The sequence below is a fragment of the Pogona vitticeps genome, chromosome 3 (assembly GCF_051106095.1).
Source record: "Pogona vitticeps strain Pit_001003342236 chromosome 3, PviZW2.1, whole genome shotgun sequence".
NCBI lineage: Eukaryota > Metazoa > Chordata > Lepidosauria > Squamata > Agamidae > Pogona > Pogona vitticeps.
In genome coordinates, this window is record NC_135785.1 from 89,768,184 (window position 1) to 89,785,281 (window position 17,098).

A 17,098-nucleotide genomic window follows, 5' to 3' on the forward strand; every position below is an offset into this window, starting at 1 on the left:
ATTGGTTAACCAAAGGCATATTATGATTTCCACAAACACAACTCTGCAGGCATATCTCAGCATTTAACCTAAAGACATTATCATTTCTAGAAACAGAACTATTTGCAAACAAATTTAAATTACAGATGGGAATAAAAAATAAAGTAGTACATGAATCAATGAGCAACCTACAGAAGGATAAATATTACCACAATTGAAGTCATTATTTATTCTAGTTTATAAACCAGCTTGTATCTAAAAGGGAACTCCAGCTTAACAAAAGTCAGCACTTGACGAAAGCCAGCACTGAGTGGGATGAAAGAAAGGGCAAAGTATGAATTTACTGCCGCGGTACTGACAGACCACAGTTTATAAAGTTACAAATACAAATATGGGCAACACTTTGAAAGAAACCCATTTCTGTACTGGTTGACTCCCAAGTTTTGGAATTGCAACAGATTAGTTATGTTATAACAAATATATATATTGCTTGCTTTACATAAAGCAATTCTATTTAACAGTTGGAAATAATATTTTTATTTTATTCAGCAGCCTCCTGGGAGAACCACCACCCTGTATGGCCTTGGGCAAGCTGCACAGTCCCAGAGCGTCCCCAGAGGAAGGGAATGGTAAACTACTTCTGAGTATTCTCTACCTTGAAAAACCTGAAAAGGGTCACCATAAGTCAGAACTGACTTCATGTAACATGATTATTATTACTATTATCTACTAATTTTGGATTTTAATTTGTTCACTGTCATATTGACACCCAACATTTTTTCCTGCTTTCTAATTTACAGATATGCTTTTTGGCTGGACTCTCCCAGGCTGTAGTGAAATAGAGATTTAATAGTACCTTTCTCCTCCAACAATGTTTTCTAAAATTTACCTTTTCACTAACAGTAGTCAACTCATTAGCTATTTAAATCTCTGCAATCTGTGGAGGTGTTCACCCAGGTCAAGGACTGGACCTATCAGCAAGGAGGAAATGAAACTGAAGAATAAATAGCACAGTACAGATTCAACTCTTCATTTAATAAAATTCCATGAAATAAAAGCAATAAGGAACTACACTGGGAATGCTATTACCTTACTGGGCAATCTACTGTGCAATCCAATAACATGTCCAAGAGTTTCAACCTGGCCAAGACATCTAGAGTATTACAATGCTTGCCCCAAAGAGACAACAATCCTCAATGGTAAAGGTTCCCCTTGACAATTTGTCCAGTTGTGTCCAACTCTAGGGAGCAGTGCTCATCTCCGTTTTCAAGCCGTAGAGCCAGCATTTGTCCGTAGACAGTTTCTGTGGTCACGTGGCCAGCATGACTAAACACAGAACGCCGTTACTTTCCCATCGAGGTGGTACCTATTTATCTATTCACATTTTACATACTTTCGAACTGCTAGGTTGGCAGGAACTGGGACAAGCAACGCGAGCTCACTCAACAGCGCCCCCCTAATTCTGTTCCACAGATTTAAAGGTGAAAACCATCCCTAATTTATCACCCCCACCATTCCCTAACAATCATAATGAGAGACAGGGTTGCATAACCAGGAAATGTCTGGCTTTTTCAATGGCCTTCTGTAAGTAGAGCCAGCCTTTCTGGCCTTGACTTGAGCAAGCTGCATAGTGCCAGGGCACCCCCAGAAGAAGAGAATAGTAATCCACTTTGGAGTATTCTCTACCTAGAAAACCCTGGAAGAGGTCACCATAAGAAATCACTTTTAGCCACGGACCATCTGCATAAATGTGCTGTGATGTCATTAGAAAATAACACTTGTTGGTTTCACACGTTCTTTTGATCAGAGGTGTTACACAATTACCAATGATTGCTTGTTATCTGAAGCAGTTATCTCAGTGCATTCTTGACAAAGTTTGCCAGCATCTTCGAAATAAAAAACAGAACATTATCAGCTTCTTCCCAATTAATCATTTACTAAATTCTACCAGTGTGTGGAGAGGCAAGTGTCAGCAGCAGGTTCTTCTTTTGGTCAAGGATCCCAGCAAGCCATTTCACCCCTACTCAGACATTGCCAGAAAACTTTGGTGAATGCTCCCACATGTTACATGCATTTTCTTCCTTTATTTTAATGGGCCATATTTCAATCATTACGGCTCCAAATTGTTTATGCTAAATTTAACTTAACTGTTGAAAGGACAGTTAAAAAGAAAATGTTCATTCCCTTCTGAAAAAGGAAAGGAATATTGTGCCTGCCAGATCTCTTTGGAAAGATAACTAAAAACAAAATGAAAACAGGAACCATCACAGAAAAAGTTCCCTGTTTGGTACAATCCTGCATTCACACAATACCTTACTGAACGCAAACCTTAAGTTACTCAGAACCTGAAAGATCAAGACAGAGATAGCCCTATGGACAGTAAAAATCTTTCACAACAGGTGTATTCTCATAGCATCCAGATTCATATCATAGCTATGTTACAACTGCATTAGTAAATTGCTTTATGATTCTGCCTTTAAATTTTATTTTCTGACATAGTTCACAAATGGTAGACATCAAAGATGCTAGATGATGGAATAAACTCTTGAGCTCCAATTATACAAACAATCTTACTCCAGTGTTCTGTTTGTCTGCTGCTGACTTAGAAACATGTTTTGCCAGAGGCAAGAAGTTCTTTTGGATCCAAAGTAAAAGCAGGGAAGAAAAAAGTATATAAGACTTTATTAAAAGGAAAGGAAAAAGGGAAAGTGAAATAGGCATACCGTAAATGTCACAGTACAAAAAGAATAATGTGAAATATAAAACCTAGCCTTAATAGAGCAAAGAAAGCAAAGCAGCAATACGACTGGAAAATCTGCCACTGGGAGCTCCCTGCACAGTAGTGGGTCTGTCCATGTCCGAGGAGGGTATCCACAGCCAAGCAGAATGTGCAGGGTCTAATGAAATTACCTACATTAAACTCAACAACAGTCCCAAGTCCTGTGCCTTTTATACCTTTAAGACAGTTAGTACCTCCCCCTGGTTAAGATCACAATAGACTCTTTCTTAATTGACAAAGTGATTGAAGAGTAATTGTCTAATCGATACAGAGATCCCTCACTCATTCATAAACTGTAACTTCAAAGAAATTTGAGTAACAAGCAAATTGATAACACGTTATGCTCCCAGGTCTAGATGTTCAGAATTAATAAGCCTTTGGCCAGCACAGCCATAACAAGCAAATACCTTTACCAATAAACGCAGACCTTTCCTAGGCAACTGCTAGTCAGATCAAGCAAACGACATGGGAAGAGAAGGTAAAAAGATTTCCCTTGACATTTAGTCCAGTCGCCTTCGACTCTAGGGCACGGTGCTCATCCATGTCTCCAAGCCATAGAGCCAGCGTTTGTCCGTGGTCACGTGGCCAGCGCGACACATGGCCAGCACAACTAGACACAGAACGTCGTTACCTTACCACAGAGATGGTACCTATTTATCTACTTGCATTTTTACATGCTTTCGAACTGTTAGGTTGGCAGAAGCTAGGACAAGCGACAGGTGCTCACTCCTTTGCGTGGATTTGATCCAACAACTGCTTGGTCTTCTGACCTTGCAGCACAGAGGCTTCTGCGGTTTAACCCACAGTGCTACTACGTACCTTAAGATGGGAAGAGAAAGGGAAATATTAAACATAACTGTGAAACAGGGAAATAGCTTTTCACTAAGAATGGCCTGTAAAAGCCCATACAAAGATAGAAATATGCATATAAAATTTTAAAAATGCATATAAGCCTAGCTTGGACATAGAGGAAATATTGGAACACAACACCCTGAACCTCCTCAAAATATAAAGGTGCTCCAGATATAGCACTGCAAAAGGGCAGCTAACCTGCTCTGAGCTAAATACTTTATTAAGCAGAAGAAACACACTTCTTCCATTAAACTGGAAAATTCTAACAGTTTACGAGCAGCAGTTTGACTCAGAACTAACACACAATTTCTTAGGTTGCTAGTTACCTACCCCGTTGCCTGAAGGGCACCACTGAACTGAATAAAACTTATTTCTGAATTGGCATACATAGCACTTCACTCTTACTGGTTAAGGGCAAAAACTACTTCATGGAAAAACAAATTCTCAGAGTAATTGCGCAAAACTGGAAGTCTGCCTAACATTTAGACCAATCAGACCAATGTTTTCGAAGAAACACTTTTCTACTGTTAATATTACTAATTAAACATTTTACACATGATAAACTGGGTCTACATATTTTTCACACCAGATACTTTATTAAATTAATTTTTAATTTATTTGTGGATGGGGAGGGAGATGAATAGTGTTTACTGTTATCACTGGCTAGCTCAATACTTCTGTTCCATTTGGCAAAGAGCTGGTACAGTATCCACAAACATCTACAAGGCTGATGTGTTCTTTAGATTTCATTCCTCTAATTCTATGTGCTCTATTTTAAAGTACCAGGAAGATAGCTCAAAATCAGCCAAAACATTTATTCCATCTACACAATGAGTTCTCTAACATTTTAATCTGCTAAAGTCTGTTTCTTCCTTGTCTCACCAAATAGAAAGCTGGGCCATATAACCCTAATCAACAGTAAAATTACTGCACCAGACAGTTGTACATCAGTGAGAAAGGTATACTGTGTGAATATGATGAGACACAAACTAATTACTGCTGTAATAACATTAGCATCTCCGTTGCAAACAGCATGCTGGTGGACTGAACTGTTCAAACATTATCATCTGCTGTTGGACAATGTAGCATGTGATAGAAATAACACAAGTCATTTAAGTTCAGTCTCAAAAGATCCATGCTTTTAAGCCCCATAACCCCAGGACTGGGCTACTTACCCAAGTGAGATGCCTTGGAAATTGTCATTAAAATGCTCAATCATTCAGATCAGAATACATTTAGAGCACCTTTTCTTCTATCCTAAGATCTCAGTTTGGTTTCACACCACTGAATTTACTCAACTTCCTCCACAGAGTGTCTCAACTGCGACAAGCCCACAGTGATGAGTTACATGGATTATTGCTGAATTTATGAGATGCAAAGAAACTTTGCAAAACAATTGCTTTTAAATGTGCTGCTTGTGTATTGAATGCTGATGTTAAAAGCAATAAAGGACACTTAAGAACATAAGAAGAGCCCTGCTGGATCAGGCCAAGGGCCCATCTAGTCCAGCTTCCTGTATCTCACAGTGGCCCCACCAGATGCCTCTGGGAGTACACGAGACAACTAGATACCTGTCTCCTGATACCCCTCCTCTGCATCTGGCATTTTGAGGTACCTTCCTTTTAAGCCTGGAGATAATACATCCCCATCATGGTTTGTAACCTATGGACTTTTCCTCCAGGAATCTGTCCAATCCCCTTTTAAAGGCATCTACGCCAGATGCCATAACCACATCCTGTGGCAAGGAGTTCCACAGACTAACACCACACACTGGGTAAATAAATATTTTCTTTTGTCTGTTCTCATTCTCCCAACACACAATTGGAGTGGATGTCCCCTTATGTTTCTACTTGCAATATAGTTTCCAAACCCTTTAACAATCATTAATGGGTTTGGAAACAACAAAAGATTTCAAGATGACAACTGAATAAAATTAGAGTGAACAGAGACTTAGTCTTTTGTAGGGCTGGAGAGGCATGGCAGCTAACAATAGATTAAGGTAAGGAACAATATACCCACAAAGAAGGGTAGATTTGATTTAACTCAAGTCAATTTAAATCACTGCTGAGTAAGAATTTATTTTTAAAAAATCTAATTTAAATAAAAAATTAAATCAATGTAAATTTCAAAAATCCAATTTAAATAAAAATCTGATTGTGTTATTGGAACTAGATTTTTTAAAAAATAAATGCTTACTGACTAAACCTGATTTGATTCAAATCCACTCTACCACAAAGTGAGATCTGCAAAATAATTCTCTTTTCTTACACAAGACATAAATACATATACATGCATGCATAACAAATTCCTTTAATCAATCAGGGAATCTGAGGGTTCCTGAATACAGTATGTGAACATTTCTTCAGCAACACAGTAATGTACAAACACACACACACACAATGCAGCAGGAAAATGTGTTTGCTTCACATTTCTCCAACACTTCTTTGCCCTTTCCCCTTTCAGTATAAATTTAGGTTTAGATTTAAAGCAAGAGAAAAGCACTTTAGAAGCTTGCTTAGATCTGCAACAGCAAAAGATGATTCATTGAAGGATCTCCATAAATATTCAGAAAGTAAAGGGAAAGAAAAGAACAGGAAAACCAAGTCCTCGAACCACTGCCATGCTCTTCTGTTCTTTTTGGAACATGAAATTTGTGAAACACATTCAAATACAGTCCGACCAAAAGAAAGTGAGTTTTTTCTTCACAGAGCTTATTGGTGCTGTTACTGCTGCTGCTGTAGCTGTTTTAGGAAAAAGGCCAAGGAGATTCTTCAGAGACCGCCTTTCCCAATTTTAGCTCTGCTCAGTCTAAAGGAATATGCAACTGTAAGTTAAAAAAAACTGGAATGCAAATCCTATTTCTCTATCTTCTAAATTGATTTGAAGAGAAAGAGCATACTTGGTAGCTCTCACTTTCTCTCACACTGAAGGAAAACGATGGATTTGCTACTTGCTGCCCTTCTCCTCTTTGAAGAATCCTACCAACGGGGACAAGAGAGTCCTGTTAAGAATCTATTACCCATCCATTTTTTGTATTGAGAAAAAGACACACACAGATTCCAAACTCCCAGACAGTTCTTTTCCCCTTTTCTTCCTGAGATATAATTATATAGCTCAGTCAAGAATTTGTATCAAGCTATTCTGTTAAATCAAGTTAGAGTTCTTTACAACTCAGAGTATATACGGTAAGTTACCATACATTCTTGACCGACACTGCACTTCCTGGGTAGCTTGACATAATTTAAGTAAACCCAATTATCTGTATTAGATCACGAAGTTTCCACACAGAGTTTAAATAGACTGTCAACCCCATCTGATGGGAAACTGGTTGACATATTTGCTGGCACAAGATGCCCCTATCCATTTTCTTCTACATGTAGCTTAATTAAAGGAGAAGGTGCACTCAAGATACATGTTTCACGCACCCTTTAAAAACCATTTCTTCCCATCTCATGGAGATGTGTCTCTGGCCAGTCAGCTGTTGCTTTTCTGAGAAAGAAACAGGAAAGCTACCCAAATCCTAGAACCTGAGAGTTTTGTTTTCAGGGGAAACAGATGATTTCAAAGTTCAGCATATAAAAAAATGTGCAACTAAACAGATAAGTAAGGACTAATCCAAGGCTTCAGAACAGTTGTCAAGGGAAGAAATTTGGGGAATCTGGAGATAAAACATGTATGAATGAAGCTTTCCAAATGTAAAACCCACTGAATTCAATAGCATTTAATCCTAGGCCCAATAGGTGATTCCTGTTTCCAGGCTTAGCTTTTCAATATGAGCCAGAAAGATATATATTAAAACATTCTGGACAAAATAAAAGAACATTGTCAATGTGCTTTCCCTACCCAATGCCACTGTATTCTATTGCTTTCCACTACTGGTCTGCCCAACCCTTCCTTGCTGCTTCCCCAAACCTTCCATGATACCATCCTCAGTTTTGCATTACCCTCCTCTTTCTCACTTAGCAGCTAGCATCAACGGAGCTGACTGTTCTTGCTATGTAGGTCCTATACGCACACGGAGACACACATACACAAAATCATCCTTATAGTACTAAAAAGTAACCTTTAAACTGCAGAGCTGGAGAGGACCCTATGGATCATTGAGTCCAGCCCCTGTCAAGGAGGCACAGTAGGAAACTGATCCTTGTTTGAAGCCCACACCTGGCAACTAGGTATTCAGTTTCTCTTGTGCAAATGGAAGCTCTATTGCTTCAATGGGCCAATATCAGCTCAGGGAACTATATGCTAGAACAGAATACTCTGCCTATAGGATCTTATGCTCTGTGATTTCCAACAGATTCTTTCCACATACTTTTACTACTCATCGTCATTGTGCTTCTACTCTTTGATTCAATTCTGGGTCTGAATGGACAAAGGATGGCTAGCCATTTACTATTCCTTAACATCTGCAAGAAAAAGGTTTTACAAAACACTCATGCACTGACTGGCTAATGGCACATTCCTTTATGTTCGTATCTGCTCCTCTCCTCTAGCAGACCAGACATTCATAAAGTACCATTAAGACTCTATATTGCAACCAGTAAGAGTAGTAGATTTAACCAAGCTTCCCTTGAGCCAATGAAAACAAGGATGACCAGTGATAAAACAGAGGATATGAATAAGACAAATGCTGGCAGTGTCAAATGTGACTTGACAGCACACAACGACAACAGCAACAGTTACAACAACAATGAATTTGAGAAAGACGACAGACTTGGACAACTGCATATTCAGTACCCACTGTGCAAGTGGAAGGTCTATTGCTTCAAATATGTGGTAGAATATACCAGATGGGCGGGATATAAATCAAACAAATAAAATAAATAAAATAAAATAAAATAAAATAAATAAATAACTAAATTGCCCATTTGAGGTCAGGTAACTATGCATTAGAAAGTGTAAAAGGCTTCTCCTTCTCTTTAGAAAAGATGCACTATTTCCCAATCAAAAAAAAGTCATTCTACCCTATTTCCCCTTAGCTGGGCATTCTTTTCCCAACAATACCTTCACCTCAGTCACATACTGAGAAAAGAAAAATATTGTTACTACCTGATCATTTAAGGTAAAATAAATGCAAAAGAAATATAGGAATGAGAAGAACACATTAACTGAAGAACCTGGGAGAGTGATTTATTATGTGCAAAATTGAAATGTCCATGATGACATTCCCCCTTTGGTAGGAGAGATCAAGAAAAGAAAGAAATGCCAGGGGTCTCCTACCAACTCTCTTCAGACTGAATACTGAAAAGTTTTAACCTAACAAGGAAGAAGTCCAGTTGCCATGATTCACCTTCCAGATAAACACACCTGGATGACTGAGAATCTTCACAGATATTCCATTATGCACATTTCTTTATACATTTTTCTCCCAATGAGCACACCTTTTTAAGTAAACTGTAGTGGAAAAATTGGAAAGATATAAAAACCAAACAAAATTGCATTCTGCCTTGTAATCTAATTTGAGAAGGGCAAGTTATACAGTACTCTGATATTAAAAGTGAACAAAACAAATTTCATCCTCAGGCCTGAATCAGACCTTCAGTTCCATGTGATAAGCATCAGTATTCATTATTCCGGGCACTTAGCAACAGAGCTAGAAGATTCAAACATTACTAATTAAGAACCTCAAGTAAGTAGCCTTCAACTATTATTAAGTATCTTTTGGACTAGCACAAGAAACCCCAGGTGTCTTACTATTATTAATTTACTTTTTTATATATTCTGCCTCTCTCCAAGGGAAGGGACAAAAGACAACATACAACAGTTTTTGAAAATACATGTTTAAAAGCACAATAAGCTAAAACACTGTTAAAATGTACATAAACCTAAGCAGGTTAAAAATATCAATTAATTAAAATGAAAACAAAATTTAAATACCTGATAAAAATACGATGCATTCCCTAAAACCACAGTCCTGATTTTACCTGCAAGCAGAAGGGTTGTAAGGAGGGGACCAACACAGCCTAGTGAGGTAAATAATTCCTTAGACTGAGAGCAGCCACTGAAAAATGCCCTCTCTCAAGTCCTCACGAAACATGCCTATGATGGGACCAAGAGAAGACCCTTCCCTGAAGATCTCAGAGACAAGGTGGATTATATGGGGAGATGCAGTCACTGAAATAGCTTGGACTTCATGCCACATAAGCCTTTAAATATCATAACCAGCACTTTGAATTGGGTCCAGAAATAGCATGTGAGGTTGCTGTAACAAGGGAGTTGTATGATCCCTGTACTGAGTTCTAGTCAGCAGTCTGACTTATGAACCAGCTGAAACTGTCTTCAAAAGCAGTCTCATGTAAAGTGTGTTACAAAAATCCAAACAGTATACAAAGGCATGTGTCACTGTAGCAAATTCTGACACATCAAGGAATGGGTTCAGCTGGTGCACAAGTTTTAACTGTGGGAGTCTAACTCCTAGCAATTGCTGAAACCTGGACATCAAGGCTAAGGGATGAATCCAGGGGTTACACCCCAAGCTGTGAAGTTGACTTTTCAGGGGGAATGCAAACTCATCTAATATCTATTACCAAGGTGACATCGACTCTTAGAGATGGCTGGAAAGCTCACATACAGAATGCATGTATTGCTTCTATGCTACATTCTGAAATCCTACTCATATTTACAATTTATATTCTGTTCTTCAGCATAAACCCTTGCAGTTGGTTTCTACATGCAAAAATAGAAACCCAAGTCACATTGTTGCCTGCCATAGTAGCACAACTCATTTCTGAGTGTGGCTTTTAGGTCTTAGAACTGGCAATTGTGATGGCAACTGAGTTCAAGGCTCAAATTACAAGTTGGTGAATAAAACTGATTTGGTTAATGAATCCAGAATGTCAGGTCCCAAATATTCCTGCCACTGATGCATGTTCACTGCTATACCTTAAGCAAACATTCTAGTCTATACAAGAAGACATTAGATTAAAAATACAGCAAATCAAGACAACTGGAATTACGTAGGGGATATCATGTGAAATTTAAAAGAAACTATGATCACTTCCACCTCTTTGAAACAGTAACTACAGAAGCTGAGTAGGTAGCTTCCACACATTTTTCTAATCTTTTCCTTCCAAGCCCAGGAAAATGCTTCTTTGCTTATAGGTAAAAACTTCAGGTCCTCTCATGCTCTAGGTATACATGCAACACTGTTGTTCTGCTGACATAATTGCCAATTCCTGACAATTTCATTTTCCAGCTCTATAACCAGCAGGGAGAAGGAAAAAGGATGGGAAATTTTTAATATAAATTTGCCAAAAACCACAAGAAATCAAATGAAACAGCAGGGCTACACACAAGGTTCTCTACATACTTTATGAGAAGCAGATAGTTCTTACAGAAAAAGAAGGGGCACAGAAAGTACAGTAAGTTCAAGCAAGAAAGCCAAGTTCAAGGCTCTGTTAAACTTTCCCTACCAAATAGGGAAAGTCTAATAGACCAAATACGCAACTAGAAAGAGATACACCTGTCAACATAAATGCATGGTTCCTGATGCATATAAGGCACAGAATAGAAATACTGTATCCTCATCACAGGTTGTTTTTAATTCTCAAAGCATGCACACACATACACTCCTCAATTTCCTTCCTATTTGCATTTCACTTCCTTCTAACCTTGCAGATTACATTCCTATTAACAATAAAGTATGCCTGAACTCTGAGGTTAACATTTCATGCATCTGAAGAAGCCACTTCAAACCAGGGGTGAGCAACTGACTGGTCTGTCTGGATATCAATTTTCTGCTCCTGGAATCTTGTATGAACTGCAGAAAAAAGGAGGGGGGAGGGGAGGAAGGGGGGGGGACTAGAAGAACACTTCCAGTTTTGTACAAGGAAACTTTGGAAGGATAGTTGAAGCTATACTCAAAAAGTAAGGAAATTCAGACCACAAATCAAACTACCCCCTACTCAAATCGTGGACACACTAATGCATGGAAACTGGATATAAATCATAACTATATGCTGACTGCTGCTATTGCACAATACAGATAACTGCTCAGTAGTTCTAGTCAACAAAACTTTGAGCCATACACATCCCAAACCCTTTCGTTCCTGCTCCAGTGCACAAAACTTAACATTTGGTAATTATACACTTTCCCATCAGTATTGTTATTTGTCTTCAAGCCAGAATATTCACATGCTGCAAAAATTCATATAATCATCCTGTTCCAATTACATTACCTGATGAATTTTTTAAAATAACATACAGTGAGTAGACATATGCTCACTTACAAGTGTTATCTGAAGAGGAAAATGTGCACATACAGAGAAAAAAATCAGTTCATTTGAAGTGCGATAGTTTCAGGCAAATCATCAGCCCTTTGAGAGGAGCTCATTCAGAAATTCACACAGCACAATCCATCTCAAGACATTGGCCTCATTTTTCCTGAATTCAAAATTATGTTCAGTATATCATAGTACTTCTAAATATTGATTTTAAAAATAAAACTCCTGCATCAGTATTTTCCTTATAGAAATTATACATGGACAAATACTGCATTACATACCCATCTGCATTTTCAATCAGTTCTTTAACTAATCCAAGCTAAACACTTTGTTCAAAGTTTTATTCTGCATATGTTCCCTAGTGGTCTGAAGGCCCACAGCAGACTTTCTGGACCAAATAATTTACAAGTCTAGTTAATGACTGAATGAGAGCCAGAAAATATGCTCCCCTTGATTCATAACTGCATATTTATATCTGAGTTATGTAAAAATGGTAACATATTTGACAAAAGTATCCAGATGTCACAGTAGATATCTTTATATGGGTTAGGTAGCATTTCATGAAGTGATACAGAAGCTTATTTATTATTCCATAGCATTTTAGTTGGTATTAAAAGTTATTAGCAAATGTAGTTTTTAAATTATTTCTAAACAAATAATACAGTGACCTGTAACTTCCTAATGTAAGTAACTGATAACCTCTTTACCTTATCCACTAGGAGGCAACATTCGCTCAATAAATGCAAGCTCCTGATAAACATCTGTTAGGAGTTATAAAAGTGTCAAGGTTTGCAGGCCAAAATGGCACCTTTACCACAGTCTTAATTTTGTACTAATCCAGAAAAATTACCAATCCTAGACCAAGTCCAGGCCAACACAAAAAGCAAGAATGAGGCAATGTGGGAATTTTTTTTATTATCAACACCACTCTTGAGCTGGCTTTGCCTATACGTACTAAAAACAACAAGTATAGTGCCAGTTTAACACTACCAAACTTTAATTGGTTTAAATTTTAATGCACTGCAACCCTCTTCTTCAAAAGCATAATTGCGGGCAACAGTTCATGAAAGCACACGTCAAATAAAACGTTTTAGTCTTTAAGCCAGGCACCCCACGATGCTTTGTTTTTTTGTTGTTTGTTGTTCTTTTTAAAGCAGGATTTAAAAAGTGAAGCCCATTTGCATAACTGCTCTTTCCTCAATAAGTTAATGAGAATAATCAAAAAATAGTTTGCATCCTAGCTCATTCACAGTGCAAAAGCCTTATACAAGTATAAACACATGCTGATTCAAACACTCAGGTTTCTATCAACAATAGTAAAACATGACCAGGTCAACTAACTTTTATTTCCCCAAACTGACTGGAGCTGTAAACTTCTAGGCCAACTAAAAGTGATTGTTCTGTATGACAAGATGAAATAGTGATTCATAAATTGCTTGTCAAATACTAGTTAACCAAATTCAGTATGACTGTCTACCATACATCAAAATGTCCAAAACTATCCTAGTCTCTCACAAATCATCAGAGCCACACAAATTGCCATGTACTGCACATACTGCATGGTGTCCAATAAAACCTAATATAACCTTGAATCAGAGCAAACACAAAAACTGCAACTGAACTCTTAAAGATAATAAAGAGGTTATAAAAATTTAGCAAGATGTACATGGAAAATATGCTCTGCTTTTTTCCACATGTATTTCTCTGTTTGCCATTACATTATGAGATAACAATACATCCATGCAACCATGTCTGACAAAATTGTTTTATTTCCCAACAATATATTTATTAACAAAGCAGATCTGGTGGTTATGGTGATTTACATATTAATATAGCAACAAATCCGTCCCTTCAGTTCCATTAAGGCAGAGTCATATTATGTCTTCTTTCCCAAACAATTTTATCCCATTATCATCACTCACTTTTATTTTGAACTATTTTTCAGCTAGAGTAGAAAAAGTCAGCAAACGCATATCTCATTCAAAAATGATACATCAGATCACTTTGTGCTTCTGTCAAAGTTGCTTCCTTTGGGCCCACTGAGTAAAAACTGTTGGTTACAAAGAGTAAAACTTATGGGGGGAAAGCCTAGATGCCAAGTATATGTTAAAACAAAGGATCTATTTATTTCATATCGAGGAAAAAATGTGAAACAACTTTCTAAACTTTTACATCTTGGAAAGATGAACTGAAACATTTAGATCATCCAATAGGAACAGGTTTTTGTTACACGCCAATTTACTATTTAATGCTCACTTGAATGAATGTTCTACTATATTCTGCATGGTATTATCACAAACTATTTCATCTGAAGAGCTTTCCAGACAAGAAAAAAAATAGTGTTTAAGTAGAATATATTCAACCAATTCTGGCATATAAAGTCCCAGCAACTGAAGTTAAAACTAACACAAATGTTGTCAAAACCGGCAGAGTAAAAAAAAAAAAAAAACACTAAAGATTTTGTAGAAATTTCAACAGACCACAGGCCTTGTCATCTTCTTTACTTCTGTCTAAATTATTACTACAGTCTATGTTTAATCAGCTTTATTTACACAATTTAAACCAGTGGCTGGCCTTGTAGACCACAGGAAGGAAGGAAGGAATTTGGAAGATGGTAGAAAATTTTCTAACAGAGGAGTGGGCACAGGGCTGCTCTCATTAACATTCGGTTATTAACATTCAATAAAACACTGTGTTGACTGGATATCATTTGTGCTTTACTATACATACAAAGTTCAGTAAGCGCAAACATAATGGAATGGAGTGTGACAAGACAAGTGTTATTGCTTATCTATGAAGGTAGTATACAAAGTTCAGCAACAGGCATTTCACACACTTCCAATGTGTTAGAAGTTCCAGTTGTGAACTCCATGTTTGCATGTCCAGATTCCTTACCGTCCGGGATAACTAAACTTTTGGATACCTGGAGTGCACCATTATTTTTATTCTTTCACAGTGATACTGTTCTGGAGATCAAACACTCCAGGAGAGAAGTACTGAACGCTGATCTGCATTCCATCCAGGTGCATCAAGCACCCTGCTTCAGTCTATAAAATATAATTTTTGCCTACAGGCAGGCTGGGAGAATTCTCACAATTGTAAGAAATGACCGGCAGGCATCCAGTATGGACCTAGAAAGCTTTTTAAAAAGAAGAAGAAAAAGGCACCAAGCCCCTCTGCACAACTTCTCCCTTTCCTCTCGGTATCCACAGAAAACGGTTTACAAGAGAGAGTGAGTGGTTCACACGGCTCTCTGGATGAATGAGAGAAGTGGGATGAAGCTGGAAGCCTTCCAAACCCCTCCTTCCCCTCCCCAGCACCCCTTTTTCACAGGCAACCCCTCCCTTTCCGCCTCCCCAGTCAATCCAGCCTTGACAGGCCCACACGAGGACGACCGGCTGCTCTGCCAAGATAATTTTTTAAAAAAAGAGGAATTGGGGGGGGAGAATAGATGCAGCATCCCAGAGAGAGAGAGAGAGAGAGAGAGAGAGACTGACTCCAGGATCTCCAAGTCACTGCAGCAGCAAAAGCAGCGGCTTCCTCCTCCTCCGCCTCTTTTCCCCCTGCACGCCGCATCACAGCAGCCAGCCCTTAGCCCGGTCCCTGCCAAGCCAGCCCCGCTACGTATCGATTCGCCCGAGGCGCCGGTCTCCTGAGCGAGGAGGAGAGAGAAGCGGGAGAGGGCAAGGGAGACCCGACGGGAGGAGAGGGGAAGCCCGGGTCGCCCTTGTCCCGGACGGACGGGCGGGGGGGCGGGCGGTCCCTCCCTCCGACGGGCGGGGCGGACCCTGGGCGAGGGCTGGGGTTGGGCTCCCTTCCTTGCCGGAGGGAGGAGAGAACAAGGGAGGCTCCAACGGGACGCAGCGAGCACGACCCGCGTCGGGTGGGTGCGGTGGGGGGCGGGAGTAGATTAAAAGACAATAAATAAAAATAATAATTAAAAAATCCTCGCCGCTCCGGCGGCGCCTCACAGACGGGAAGGGCAGCGGTGTCCCCTCTGCCTGGCCAGCGTCCTCCCAGTCCCTTTAGGCACACCTGCCCCGGCCTCCCCACCGCCGCCCAGGGGACTCACCGTCCTGTGCCGCTGCCGGTGCCTCGCCAACCCTGGGAAACAGCCAGCGGCTGTCAACGCCGCCGCCGCCGCTCCTCCTCCTCTTCCGCAGCCGCCGCCGGGAGTCCGGGAGAGGAGGAGCAGCACCAGCGATCTACCCGCGGCGGCCGCCATCTCTCGACTGGAAGTCGCCCCGCTCTCCGGCAGGCAGCGCTGCAGGGTTGCTGGAAAGGGGGCGGGGAAACCTCCCCTCCCGCGCGCTCGAGCGCGCTCGCCCCGACCAATGGCGCGGCCTTCCTTGCGAGGGGCGCGGGCATCGCCGTGTCAATCGCGGGCCAAGCCTGCCGCCGCTAGACTCGCCCAATCGCCGGCGTGCAGCTATTAAGGGAGGCGGGACGAGACGGCTCTTAGGGGGAGTTGTCAGGCGTAGCCAAGCGGAGGTGTGAGTAGTAGGTAGGGCGATCGAGGAAGGGAGGTCGCTTCGCTTATGAAGCGCAGGTACAGAACCAACCCGTCCGGAGAGGAGCCAGAAAGGGGGGTTGTTGCGACTCCGGAATTGGACTCGTTTGCAATAATGACTGGAAACCCCAGGTGGAATTGGTTAGGAAGTCTTCTGAAGCTCCAGTCCTGTGTCCAATTTATCTAGAAGTTAATCCTTTTGAACTTCACCGGAACCTACTGCTGACAAGGCATGCAAAGGATTAGACACCGGTAGCTGCTTAATATTACAGTATATCCGCGTTTTCTGAGGCTGAGCAGAAATTAGAAGGGCAATTCTGCGTTTCCTCAGCAATAAGCCACAAGTTCCGGTTCCTGTCAGGCCAGTAAGTACTGTACTGGATTTCAGCCCTAGTCCATAAAGAGAAAATAAACATTTTAAGGATGTGAGCCGCCTTGGGTCCTTCTTTAAGAAAAAGAGGGGTTAAAAATATTTTAAATAAATAAATTAATAAATAGAATACATAGGGCTGTGGTCTTGTATTATTTCTTGCCAAACCAGAATATGTCAGCTATCCAAAATGCTGTTTTGACTGCCAATAGCCTTGGACAAAGTAGTTGATTCAGTAAAAGGCACCCTACCTTTTGCATCGCTCTGTCTGTAAGATTAAAAAGGCTACTGCCTCCCTCTTTAAAAAAAAAAAAAAAGATATGAGTTGGCATCGGCAATGGTGGGCAGAATCCAACTTTGGAAAAGTGATGGTCATTTTACCTCGA

General features: G+C 40.0%; 1 protein-coding gene across 1 annotated transcript in view; it reads right to left on the reverse strand.

The window, feature by feature from the left end:
- MCU (mitochondrial calcium uniporter) overlaps window positions 1-16,072 on the reverse strand; it is a 120,089-nt gene extending 104,017 nt beyond the window's left edge. The window contains exon 1 of the mRNA XM_020783152.3: window positions 15,905-16,072. Coding sequence (XP_020638811.3) covers window positions 15,905-16,057 — 153 coding nt within the window. The 5' untranslated portion in view covers window positions 16,058-16,072. The remainder of the gene's footprint in view (window positions 1-15,904) is intronic.
- Window positions 16,073-17,098: the final 1,026 nt, after the last annotated feature.